Below are 13,520 nucleotides of genomic sequence, written 5' to 3' on the forward strand. Positions count from 1 at the left end.
TGCAACATTTTAAAAAGTCACGTAATTGTCTAAAATTCACTACACTCAAACCATGCTCCTTTGGTTAATCTTATTTTTTTGGCCATAAAACTGAACCAAGTATAAATTGTTGGTGCATTTTGCTCGACTTTATTGTAAAGTTTTTCTGCAACACAGATTCTATGTATTTAAGCAATGGAAATATTGGGAGTGTGTGGAGAGGTTTGTAAGTGCCTTTTTATAGGCATATGGTTATTTTGTTTAAAGCATTGATCTGCGGGACAGAGACTGCTGATCTACAGTCTGTTTACTATGTTATAAATACCCATTAAATGAATTAATCTGTACCATTTCTATGTTTTATATACAGTGACGGGAGAATCTCCTACAAATAGTCAAAGACTTCATCTAATGAGTCTCCAGAGTCCCCTTCCCAAAAAACTTTTCAACCTCTAAATGTGAAAAACCCCAAGCCCCCATGGCTAGTATCTAGCTGTGGCAAGTTGTTACTATATTCCTTAGAGGATGGAAGAATAGATACTTTTGTTCGAATACTATATGTATTATCTCATGTTCAGGAACAATTATCAGTGTCAGTTTTTATTGTGTTTTTTACAGAAGATAACAAATGTGAACTTTAAATGATGAAAGCAGAATTGAGACTCCAAGAAAATTGTGAATACAGATAATTTATTGTTGACAATCTCACCAATGGCCTGATGCTACTAGTTATTTTGATGGCATAATGATCTCAAGCAGACACTGGAAATATTATTTTGTATTGTTTAAGGTTTTACTAAATCAAGGTAGAAATCTTTATGTGAAATTGGTTGCATTTTCTCTATTTCATGTCTGACTTTTCTCTCTGCCAGTGTACACTTTTTTTGTAGCTGAGAACATTAATTGCTGTCTTCGGACAGATGGCTTTTTCATACTTGCTGGCAATAAGCTTTGCCGCTAAGGTCTTGATGCCCGACTTTTAATAGCTTACAGTTTACAATGCCATCCTGTACTTGCTAATGTAACTTAGAATACCATTTACTTTGGTTAAAGCCGTCATTTAAGAGAGTCTAGGGAAATAACTTTACATTTAAATGTTGTCAGGGGAAGGAAAGTATGTACTCACCTGTTGCCAATGTCCACTCTCCGTGGTTCCTATTCTTTGTCCTGACATAGAAGCTATGCCTACTCGGCCAATTACTGCTTGGGTCAGGTCACTGCTGTGGCCAGCAATTGGTGGAGTGTATATTTTTCCCCCATGACACCCTTACCTCTTGCAAAGATAAAATATTTCTCCAGAATAACCCTTTATGTGCTGGTCTTATAAATAATGTTTGCACTTTATAGTAATTTAGCATGGAATTTTTATAGCATTGTTTATTCAGTTTTTACAGTATGATTGTTCCATACAAAGTTTCAACAGGTTTATTTCCCAAAACCATACATAAGACAATAAATTTCATGCTATTAAAGTATTAAATTTGTACAAAAATACTTTACAGTTTAATACTTGTTTGTTACAAATAAAAATACATATTTAAATGATTTATGATAAATGATTTTCTTTTCTCCCATTTTACTGTATTAGTTCACTTCATATTTTGACTGGCAGTGTTTTAAAACCATATGTTTGCACAGGTTAGAATAATTTATTCATGTAATCATACCAAAAAAACCATAGTGCGAAGATTCACACACATACACACAAGATGGAGGATTCCTGGATCCCCTCCTACTTAACAGATGCCATTGCTAAGTATCGCAAACAGAGCTGCTGGTGAGTATCCAATCAAAATAGGAACCATGTTATTGCTTCCAGGGATAGACAACTGGCACAGCTCTTTAACACATGTACATTTCTGAAACAACAGTGAGAATGGCAGAGGAAACGGTTCGATGCTAAACCTTATTTATACTATACAAACACCAGAGCTTGGGTTTAACGTCTTCACTGGAAATGCCTTGGACACCATTTGAAGAGGCCAAGGACTGAAAATATGTAACATATTACTTCAGGCGCCAAGAAATTCTAAAAATCTTTAACCAATGCTATGTTAGAATCTTTAATATTGATTGAAATAGCAGCCCAAAACAATTACAAACTAATGAAGACCTTACTGCAAGAATCAGGTAGAAGGTTAACTTAAGACTAAACCACACACAGTACAGGGAGCACGTGTACCAGAGGTCTGCGTAAAGGATGGCAATCGGACATACCATTTGTCAGGGCAAACTGGGGGAGAAATTCTCTAAAACTTAGCTTTAAAAAAATCTGCTCAAAGTCTTAGCAGCTAAAGATGCACAGGCTCATTCATTGCAAGGGTCTTCTTAAAATGACGGATGAGTTTTCCTCTAGTCCATGGACATTGCATGTGACAAGAGCCCCATATTTGTTCAAGGTTAAGCTTGGAATGGCACTATCAGAGGCGTTTCAACATAGTCATATGTGCACAAACATTTGTTACTCCTGACACAGGTACATGGAGTACCTTTCATTTACCTAGTGTTTCAGATCCCCTGTGCTTACAGTAAAGCCCCAGAGTGACATCTGTGTGATAAACATCACAGATTAGTCATATGACAGGGATTTAGCACCAGTTTATATATAGATAGATATTTTTTTTTTTTTGCTACCAAGTCATTGGACTAGAACAATTTTTGCTATAATGTACTTGTTGAGTCTCTTATATCCATAGCTGCTAGACGTCCACTGGTTGGTTGAGGAAAGGAATCAGAATGATCAGTCCATTCTCCGGCGGGGAGGCTTGAGCCATCTGGGGCCTCCTTCTGAGAAGCAATGGGATTCCTACTAATTACCAGATCCAGTTTGTTACCAGATTCTGCTATTAAGGGAACGACCAAGCAGCAGTCAAAGTCTCTGGTGCGGACGTGATTTACCTGAGATGGAAAAAAAAGAAAAGGATATATCGTCACATTAAGTGCGTGGTTGGTAAGAAACTAATTATATAATCAGTTACCATTACAGATAAAGGATATTAAAACTTATACTCAAATACAAAACACTGATATTGACCTTGAGCACATACTAGAAAAGTTTTTTGTTAAAATTGAGTCCACAACCTTGGAGTGTGGTATGTCACTACATAACTTGCTTCAGTGAATCTGACACCTCACTAGGCTTTTTTGTTTGAAAGGTGTAGTAATTGGAGATGAGCGAACAGTATTCTATAGCTATTCGATGAAATACTGCACTGTTCGAAAGATTCGAGTTCGATCGAATATTCATCTCTGAATTTACTAAACTAGCTAAATAATTGTTTAGCTGTTTTAACCCCTTCAAGACCAAGCCTATTTGCACATCACTTTTTTTATCCCCTGTCACCAATCATTTATGGTGACGGAATAAAGAGTGCCAGCGGCACATGGCACAAGCGATCAGCGGTATACATTATATACCGCTGATCGCTTGTACCGGGACCCCACAGGGGGGTCCCCGATCACTGCCCCATGCTCTCCGGTGGCGGAGAGCATGGGCTTTTCATTCATTTTTACTGTTCGATCACTGTGAACAGACATTATTGGATCTGATGGACGCCACGGGGAGGGGAGGGTTAGTGACTGGGGCACTAGGGGGGCTGATCTGGGGTCTGATTTTACTTATTTCATCTCCCCCCCACCGTGGATTCACGGTGGGGGGGAGATGAAAAACAGCGGCGGCACCGGCCCATTAGTGACCATCGTATCGGCGGTCACTAAGGGGTTAATGGGGGTCAGCTGCGGGATCGCAGCTGATTCTCATTATCTCCGGTGCTGTACTCAGATGAGAGCGGGATCGCTATCTCTGCAGCGATCCCGCTCTCACCATAAAACCCCGTCAGAGCAGGAACGTATATATACATGTTACTGACGTGAAGGGGTTAATAAAGTTTACGCATTAAGTATTACTCCACTATCACAGGGAACGGTATTACCGGCATTATCAATCCCCGGCAATAATGCTGCTCCCTGTAATAGTTAATATTTAATTAATAAAGCAAATTTTCTATCTAATAAAGCTATTTTCTTGTACAATAGCATAATTAAAACAAATAAATGCTTTTTCAATTAAATATACTGTTATTAAGTGTGTATATATATTTAGGGTACAAACCTACTTGCCAGAACTGCAGCGAGTCCCCTCGCTGCAGATCCCGGCTCTATACTTTCAATAGCAGAGAAACTCGCAGCAGGGATGTACATCCCTGCTGCGATTTTGTCTGCAGCCCGTCCCATTAACCCCCCCAGCCGCCAGAGATAATACATTAATGTATAATCTCCGGCGGCTGGGGGGTTAATGGGACGGGCTGCAGACAAAATCGCAGCAGAGATGTACATCCCTGCTGCGAGTTTCTCTGCTATTGAAAGTATAGAGCCGGGACCTGCAGCGAGTGTCACCGCAAAAACGCAGCGAGAGGACTCGCTGCAGATCCGGCAAGTGGGTTTGTACCCTTAGGATTCAAACACACACACCGTATACGCAGCGGATCTGCAGCAGATTTGATGGTGCAGATTTGATGCTGTGTTCAGTTATTTAGATCTAATCTGCTGCGTATCGCAGCAGAAAATACGCTGTGTATACGGTGTGTGTGTTTGTACCCTTACAATATATTTAATTGAAAAAGCATGTATTCGTTTTAATTATGCTATTGTTAAAGAAAAACTTTCTGATAACGAAAATTTGCTTTATTAATTAAATATTAAGTATTACATTGAGCTGTATTACCGGCATTAGCAATCCCCGGCATTAATACAGCTCCATGTAATACTTTAGATCTAATTAAAACAGCAAATGGTTCTTCTAATTATGCAATTTTTTTTTTTATCACAATAGCAACATTAGAAAAAACATTTTGTTTTATATGTCTGCCCAGCTAATTGGCTGGGCGGACATATAAGGAGCTGCCACACTGAACTCATTGTGCCGAGCTCTGGCGAAGAGAGAAGACCTTGGAGGGTGAGTAGAAAAGTTCTCCCTCCTCCCCTGCACTGGACCCATCTCAGCAAGGAAAGGGGGGGGGGGGTCACTTTGCACCCATACTAGCAAGGAAGGGGTTGTCTGGCCCTAAGGGGTTAAGTGGGGACCCTTACTTAACCCTTTGGGTGCCATACTGAACAATCTGGCACCCAAGGGGTTAAGGGGGGATGCAATGCATCCTCATTTAACCCCTTGGGTGCCACACTGTAAGCAGCGATCTGTAATACTGTAAGGTGCAGAACACCGCTCACAATGATGGGTGTTGTGTTCCTGTTTGTTTTTTGTGTGTTTCTCCCGTTTTGTTTTTCAGATATCTGTATCCTGTGCATTATGACTGATTCGGTGGCCTACGTCGATGACCGGCGGTTGTTGGCATTTTTTTTTTAAATAAAATGGTCAACAAGGGGTGTGGGGGTGTTTTTATTTGAATTAAAAAGACAAGTGAATTTTTTTTAAATTTCTTTACTATATAGATTTCGTAGTGGAAGCCGTCTAATAGACTGAATCCATTACTAAGTCGGGGGTTAGTGTTATCCGGTATAAAATGTCTAACACTAACACCCCCCCCCCCCCATATTATTACCCCATTTATACCGGCTAACACTAGGACCCGACTTAGTAGTAGAAGCCGTCTAATAGACGGAATCCATTGCTAAGTCGGGCCCTAGTGTTAGCCGGTATAAAATGGCTAACACCAAACAACCCCCCCATTATTACCCCAGTATCCAATGCCACCAGGGGTTCTGTGAAGAGGTATGTGCCAGTGGTCCCAGAGTGGAAAAATTGGCGCTCCTGGACTGGGTGGCAGCAGGCTGGTAATATTAGGCTGGGGAGGGCCAAAATAAATGGCCCTTCCCACCCTTGTACTACTAGGCTGCTGTTTGGTTTTTTACCTGGCTGGTTATGAAAACCAAACAGCAGCAGCCTAGTAATACCAGGGTGGGAAGGGCCATTTATTTTGGCCCTCCCCAGTCTAATATTACCAGCCCAGTCCAGTAATGGATTCAGTCTATTAGACGGCTTCCACTACAAAGTCTATATAGTAAAGAAATAAAGACAAGATATAATTTTTTTTATTCAAATAAAAAACACCCCCCTTGACCATTTTATAAAAAAAAAAAAAAAAATCACAATAACCACTGGTCATCGACGTAGTCCACCGAATTCGCTGTAATTCATAGGATACCAATATCTGAGAAACACAAACAGGAGCACAACACCCATCATTGTGAGCGGTGTTCTGCACCTTACAGTATGCAGCATCTTTACAGATAGCTGCTAATAGTGTGGCATCCAAGGAGTTAAAGGAGAATGCATTGCATCCCCCTTAACCCTTTGGGTGCCATACTGAACAATCTGGCCCCATAAGGGTCCCCACTTAACCCCTTGGGGGCCAGACTGATGTCAGACTGCACCCATACCAGCAAGGAAGGGGTTAAGTGACCCCCCCCCCCCCTTCCTTGCTGGGATGAGTGCAGGGGAGGGCTTTTTACTCACCCTCAGAGGTCTTCTCTCTTTGCCGGAGTCCGGCACAATGAGTTCAGTGCTCCGGCTCCTTATATGTCCGCCCAGCCAATCAGCTGGGCAGACATATAAAACAAAATGTTTCTTCTAATGTTGCTATTGTGATCAAAAAATAGCATAATTAGAAGAAACATTTGCCGTTTAATAAATCTAAAGTACTACATTGAGCTGTATTAACGGCATTAATACAGCTCCATGTAATACTTAATATTTAATTAATAAAGCAAATTTTCATTCTAAGAAAGCTATTTTTCTTGTACAATTAAAACAAATAAATTCTTTTTCAATTAAGGCTAGGTTCCCACTGCGTTTTTGCAATCCGTTTTTTGCAAAAATTGGATGAAAAAAACGGGATTCATTGACTTCCATTGTAAAAAATGGATCCGTTTTTTTTGACGGACACAAAAACGTAGCTGACGCTACTTTTGTGTCCGTTAAAAAAAAAAGGATCCGTTTTGATCCGTTTTCTTTACAATGGAAGTCAATGGAAAAACGGATCAAAATGGATGCACACAAATGCATCCGTTTTTTTCATCTGTTTTTCGCAAAAAACGGATGGAAAAACACAGTGTGAACCCAGCCTAACAAAGTAAAAATATTCCGTAGCACTTCCATTCATGTGAAAAAAAATCCAAATTTATTTTGTGCAAAAATTCATATAAAGAACAGGTGCAGAGCACAGCACCTATGACTTATTGCTGTGCTGTGCACCTGTTCTTTATATGAATTTTTGCACAAAATAAATTTTGGATTTTTTCACCTGAATGGAAGTGCTACGGAATAGTACCTGCCCACATTGTTTGAAAGAGTGCTGCTTCTTCAATTAAATATACTGTAAATATATATATTATATATATATATATATATATATATATATATATATATATTATTAACAGTATATTTAATTGAAAAAGCATTTATTTGTTTTATTTATGCTGTTGTAAGAAAAATAGCTTTTTTTAGAACGAAATTTTCTTTATAAATTAAATATTAACTATTACAGGAAGCGGTATTATTGCCGGGGAATGCCGGTAATACCGTTCCCTGTGATAGTGGAGTAATACTGCTTCCCCAGATGCATTCCAGAGGTGTTTACATCACTTTCTAAAGATGTCTTTAGACCTCCAATTCGTCGAGTGTTGATTTCTTAGTGTGGAGCATTTTTCTCCCATAGACTTTAATGGGGTTCGGTATTCGATCGAATAGTCGAACATCCCGTTCTATTCGAATCAAATTTCGAACTTTTGAATATTTCACTATTCTCTCATCTCTAGTGGTAATGTACAGTATTGATATTGAATGTGTTGATATTCCTGGATGTGTCAGGAATATGAAATATGATTTAGCTTTACTAGATGAGTGGTTCAGACAATGGAAACTGCTGTTTAATGTGTCCAAATGTAAAATAATGCACTTGAGAAGGAGGAATCCTCCATCCGAGTATCATATCGGCAGTACTGTGTTGGCAAGGACTTCAAAAGAGAAGAGTTTAGTGGTAGTAATTTTTGATAGCCTTAGGGTGCGTGCAGGCTACGGAATACGCGCGTAAAGGCCGCTGCAGATTCCGTCGCCGGCCCCTGCTCGCGGCAGCCTGCATCTCTGCCCGTGCCATAAACACCATTTTATAGCCAGGCGGATTCCACCGTCCACCGAGAGAATTGACATGTCAATTCTTTTGTCGGACGGCAGAAACGGTCTGTGCCTAGAATGTAGTCTATGTAAAAGGAAGCTGGTTGGCCTTAGGGAGATCAACCAAAACACCGCAGAGACACCATCACATGTCTCGACGTCATGTGATGGTTTCGCTGCGGTGTTTTGGTTGATCTCCCTGAGGTCAACCAGCGTCCTTTTGCATACACTTACTAGTCATTACTCCCACTAGCCAGATTCCTACACCACACTGATGAGGAGCAAATACCCCAAAACAGCTGTCTGTAGATGGATACCTTGCTTGGGTCGTTTCCTTGGCTTACTTGTTCCTTCCCGGAGGAAGGTCCGGCTAGTTTACTGACATCGAGACATGTGATGGTGTCTCTGCAGTGTTATTTTGCATAGAATGGAGTCTATGGCACAGGCGAAGATGCTCGCGCCTGCGAGCAGGAGCCGGCAACTGAATCCACAGCGGCCTTAATGCGTGCATTCACCCTTTAAGGGAATCTGTCAGCTCTCGGGCCCTACCTAAGCTGTAGCTGGCAGTCCCCTAGTGAGCATGCTGCCTTTTGGTAATTTTCTGTGCAGTGGATTATGCACAATCTCACATCTCCTACTGTGTTGAAGAGGCAAAGAGGAGTTGTTTGTGCCACACACTGGCACACCTCACCACTCCTTCCTCCTCCCTCTTCTTAATGAATAATCAATTCTGCCCGGCCTCCTGCTCATGCTTCAAATGCCCTGATGGAAATGAAATAGAGGTCTTTATTTTTCTTTATTATTGTATAATTTTTAAGGCTATGTTCACATACAGTATTTTTGCTCAGTATTTTGCAACCATAACAAGGAGTGGATTGAAAACATAGAAAGTCTATAGAAACACTGTTGAAATTGAGCAGATGGCCATCATTTAATGGCAAATATCCGCCTTTGTTTTAAAATAACAGTAATTATTTGACATTAAGTGGCTGCCATCCATTAAGTTTCAACAGTGTGTGAACATAGCCTTTGTGTTTTCCATCCACTCCTGGTTTTGGTTGCAAAATACTGAGCAAAAATACAGTGTGTAAACATAGGCTTAACAATGATACAATAATGAGGCGGGGGGGAGGACTATTTTTATGTCCATCAGGTGATTTTAACCAGAGAATGATCTGCTGGCAGGTCTCTAGACAGGCGAGTTACCCAGAAACCTGTGGATTTGGGGTAACTCGCTTGTCTAGAGATCTGCAAGCAGATCATTCTCTGGTTAAAATCCCCTGATGGATATAAAAATAGAGTTATTTTTTTCCCCCACTCATTATTGTATCATTGTTAAGGCTATGTTCACACACTGTTGAAATTTAATGGATGGCAGCCACTTAATGGCAAATAATTACTGTTATTTTAAAACAAAGGCAAATATTTGCCATTAAAGGGGTAGTGCGGCGCTAAACAATTATTCACTAAATAACACACATTACAAAGTTATACAACTTTGTAATGTATGTTATGTTAGTGAATGGCCCTCTTCCTCATGTTTCCCCCCCACCCACGCCACCCCTGGAAGTGTAGTGCTCTATACTCACCTGATCTGTGTCGACCCCTGTCCGCCAAGATGTTTAGCGCCGCACTACCCCTTTAAATGACAGCCATCTGCTTAATTTCAACAGTGTTTCTATAGACTTTCTATGTTTTCAATCCACTCCTTATTTTGGTTGCAAAATACTGTGTGTGAACATAGCCTTAAAAATTATACAATAATGAGAAAAAATAAAGACCTATTTCATTTCCATCAGGGCATTTGAAGCAGAAAATAAACTGCTGGCAGGGCTCTAGCGTGTGAGTTACCCCTAGACCACAGTTCCAACACAATTGGGTTCAGAGATTTAACTATATCTGAGTGTTTCTTTTAGCTTTCAGAGGACTGATCTGCAATCAGACACTGACAGCTAAGTGAGCAGGTGACTGGGCAGCATTGATTATTTATGAAGAAGAGGAAGGAGTGATGAGGTGGCCAGGGTGTCGCACAGACAACTCCTCTTTGCCTCTTCAGCACAGTAGGAAACGTGAGATAGAAAACTGCATCGAAAATTACCAAAAGTTACCATGCTCACAAGAGGACTGCCAGCTACAGCACACTGTCAGCACCTTAGGTAGGGCTTGGGAGAGGACAGATTCCCTTTAAAATGAGTCACCAGTGCAACCAGGCAATAAGGAAAGCAAATAGTCTGCTGGGGTGTATAGCTAGAGGTATAACCAGTAGGAAGAGGGAGATTGTGATCCCGCTGTATAGAGATCTAGTGAGACCACATCTGGAATATTGTGTCCAATTCTAGAGACCTCACCAACAAAAAGATATTGATAAGAAATGGTCCAACAACGGGCTACAAAAATGGTGGAAGGTAAAACATATCAGGAAAGACCTAAGGATTTGAATCTGTATAGTTTGGCGGAACGGGAACATGATAGAAACATTTAAATATGTTAAAGGATTAAATAAGGTTCAGGAGGGAAGTGATTTTAATTTAAAAAAAAAAGAAAGAAAAATAAGTACCTGTAGAAGGCGATCAAATGGCTTAAGTCCCCCTATATCTCCAGGTCCACTTGGTCGAATGTTCTTCACATATACTCCTTTTTCCAGCAAACCATCAGCAACACTAAATCCAAAGTCATCTCTGTCAGAGTCCTTGAATAAAGAAATCTGAAGAAGAAGTGCATAATAAGTGTTTGCCAACAACAGCAAGGCATGCACTTATACAGCAACATTACACTTTTTTACTTGGTCATTAATAGATAGAGATGAGCAAGCTCGAGTCGATCCGAACCTGAACTTTTGGCATTTCATTAGCGGTGGCTGCTGAACTTGGATAAAGCCCTAAGGCTATGTGGAAAACATGGATATAGTCATTGGCTGTATGCATGTTTTCCAGACAACCTTAGAGCTTCATCCAAGTTCAGCAGCCCCAACTAATCAAATACCGAACGTTCGGGTTCGGATCGACTCGAACCCGATTCGCTCATCTCATTAATGGATCAAACACACTAAGGAGAACAAAGTGGCACTGATGCCCCTTTATTGTTGTACCATACCCAGTTGCCCATACATGTATACATGAGTCTGTGCCTGACCCTGTAGTTCATTTTAAGCATAACACTCTTTGAGCTGAGAAACTTCCTCTATACACATCCCTGTTTTCAGCCTTTAATGAGAAGTTCCTTTACTCTCTTCTACAAGTAGTGTTGTAGAATGTACAAGTGAGATTAGTGTCTCTTTATTCTTCAGTAAAATGTTCCCCCATTCTATCTTTCCTCTGATACTGAATTTTCTGCATTATGCCATGTTTTAAGATGTTCCATGTGCCTGATGCTAATGTAAAACTATGTAAACGTTTCTCGTACTGGTATGAAACCGACGTAGAAAAGATGGACCTTGTGGATTTAAAGGTTGTCTGGGTTTATAACTGATAGCTTATTTACAAAACAGGCCTTCATTGTTAGATCAGGTATAGAGATAGGGATGAGGGCACTCTGTGGAATCGGTGGTACAAGTGGAAGGGACACTTCCATACATTTATAGCAAAGAAATCCCAGCACTCACCACTTTTGATGAACTTTAGAGTTTATTGTAGAATCACAATGTTTACAGGATACGTTTTGGTGTTTGCCTTTATTAATTTTATCAGGTGGCAAGTGCCAGGATTAATCTTTGCTAGTAATGTCTGTTTGGCAGAGTGCAGACACCCGGTACCCTTGCAATCAGCTTGTTTGGAGTTGCTGCTGCATTGGCACCCCTACATAGTGAAAAGTGCTTAGAGCCCTCTGCTGCCTACTGTGGAGTGGTGGCACATGTTACTGCATCTCTGTTTCCATCCAGTGCACCAAAAGTCTAAAGTGATCATTTCCCAGCTACAGCCTGTGACACCATATCACCTGTCATTTTCTTTTTAAACTTTAGTTGAATCTTTATTGAAACAATAGTACATAAATCACTACTCTACCTGCACATCTATAGAACTTCATTGTAAAGCTTGATTATTCTGAATACAGTATATCAATAGGATGTATATTCTATGCATTACAATTAAAAATAGATACATTAATCATACTAGCTACATTGAAAAGTTTCTCGGGAGTACAGCAAACAATGGGATGTGCCCATGCTTCTGACCTTGTGTAACTCCACAGGAGTTGGCGACATAATTTCTTTTATCTCTTGTTTCATTTTTCTAATGGACACAGATTTTCTCCCGACATCAGATGGTAATGTGTTGCTCCGGGTATTCTGGCTGTAATGTGGTCTGACAGAGCTTTTTTCTTGAAAACTTGCTTGCCGGCCCAATTGCCCCCGAGGCTGCGAGTTCTCGTGATTCAGGCTCAGTGTGCTGCCGGACATGATGGTTGCCTTTAGCAAAACAGGAACAACAGCTCATATTAACTGTTTGTGTTATGCTCTCCAGTCATAGCTTCAGGGTGGAGCTAGTTATAGCTGAGAACATGTTGACTAGCTAAGAGATTCTAATGTAGGGCTCCTACTCTATTATTCATGGAACAGTACATTAGCCAATATGTATATAAAATGAACATCCTGTCTGCAGAATGTCAGTATGGGTGCTAAATATCTCAAGCATGTTCCCTGTGACAGTGGAGGGCAGGATAGAGAACTTACTATGTAAGGGTATGTGCACACCACACGGGCGGAGATGCGCGCAAGCAGGTGCGAGCTGTGGATTCCGCAGCTTGCACCCCCTCGTAGACTCTGGAGGTTGCGCGCGTCTCTGCCCGTGTCATAGACTCCATTCTATGCACGGGTGAATTCCACCGTCCATCAAAATTACGAACAGGTTCATTCTTTAGACGGAAGGTGGTATCCGCCCGTGCAAGAAAGGAGTCTATGACACGAGTGGAAGTGCACACGGCCGCCAGAGTCCGCGAGCTGCAAAATCCTCTACAGGTTTTCTGTCGCAATTCCGTGGTGTGCACGTACTCTAAAAGGGTAACGCCTACATATAATGATTATACTGATCACAGGACTTCTCGGTGCAGTGTCACATTATACATAGCACTTAGAACCACCATCTTTTAGAAGGAACATAACTGCAATACAAATGGTGCATGCGTCACAAGGAAGTCATTTTTTTTGTTGTATCCAATAGCTTTAGGTGGACAAGTGTCCTTTACACAACCCCTGGGACATGTATAAATGGTGATGAGTATAAACCTCTTTCACTCATGGTCCTCAGACTGCAATCATTTTCTGCCATTATATTGTAGTGAAATTCGGTATTGGAAGTGTGACCATAAGTAACAGAGCAATTCCACATTACATTACACTAAATACATGTTTAAAGTGTTGGTTATTTTCTTGTTTTGCAAACAGCAGCAGTAACTTGAGTGTTTGCACATTCTTCCA

General features: G+C 40.7%; 1 protein-coding gene across 17 annotated transcripts in view; it reads right to left on the minus strand.

Moving 5' to 3' along the window:
* Nucleotides 1-2,588: 2,588 nt before the first annotated feature.
* The window catches only part of GRIP1 (glutamate receptor interacting protein 1), a 386,720-nt gene continuing 375,788 nt past the window's right edge, over nt 2,589-13,520 (minus strand). For 16 of the 17 annotated variants that reach the window (XM_069974745.1, XM_069974727.1, XM_069974717.1 and 13 more), the window contains 3 exons: nt 12,279-12,512; nt 10,665-10,811; nt 2,589-2,877 (listed from right to left, as the gene is read on the minus strand). In XM_069974745.1, coding sequence (XP_069830846.1) covers nt 2,641-2,877; nt 10,665-10,811; nt 12,279-12,512 — 618 coding nt within the window. In that variant the 3' untranslated portion in view covers nt 2,589-2,640. The remainder of the gene's footprint in view (nt 2,878-10,664; nt 10,812-12,278; nt 12,513-13,520) is intronic. The other variant, XM_069974840.1, reaches the window with a different exon arrangement.

The sequence above is a fragment of the Dendropsophus ebraccatus genome, chromosome 1, assembly GCF_027789765.1.
Source record: "Dendropsophus ebraccatus isolate aDenEbr1 chromosome 1, aDenEbr1.pat, whole genome shotgun sequence".
NCBI classification, from domain to species: domain Eukaryota; kingdom Metazoa; phylum Chordata; class Amphibia; order Anura; family Hylidae; genus Dendropsophus; species Dendropsophus ebraccatus.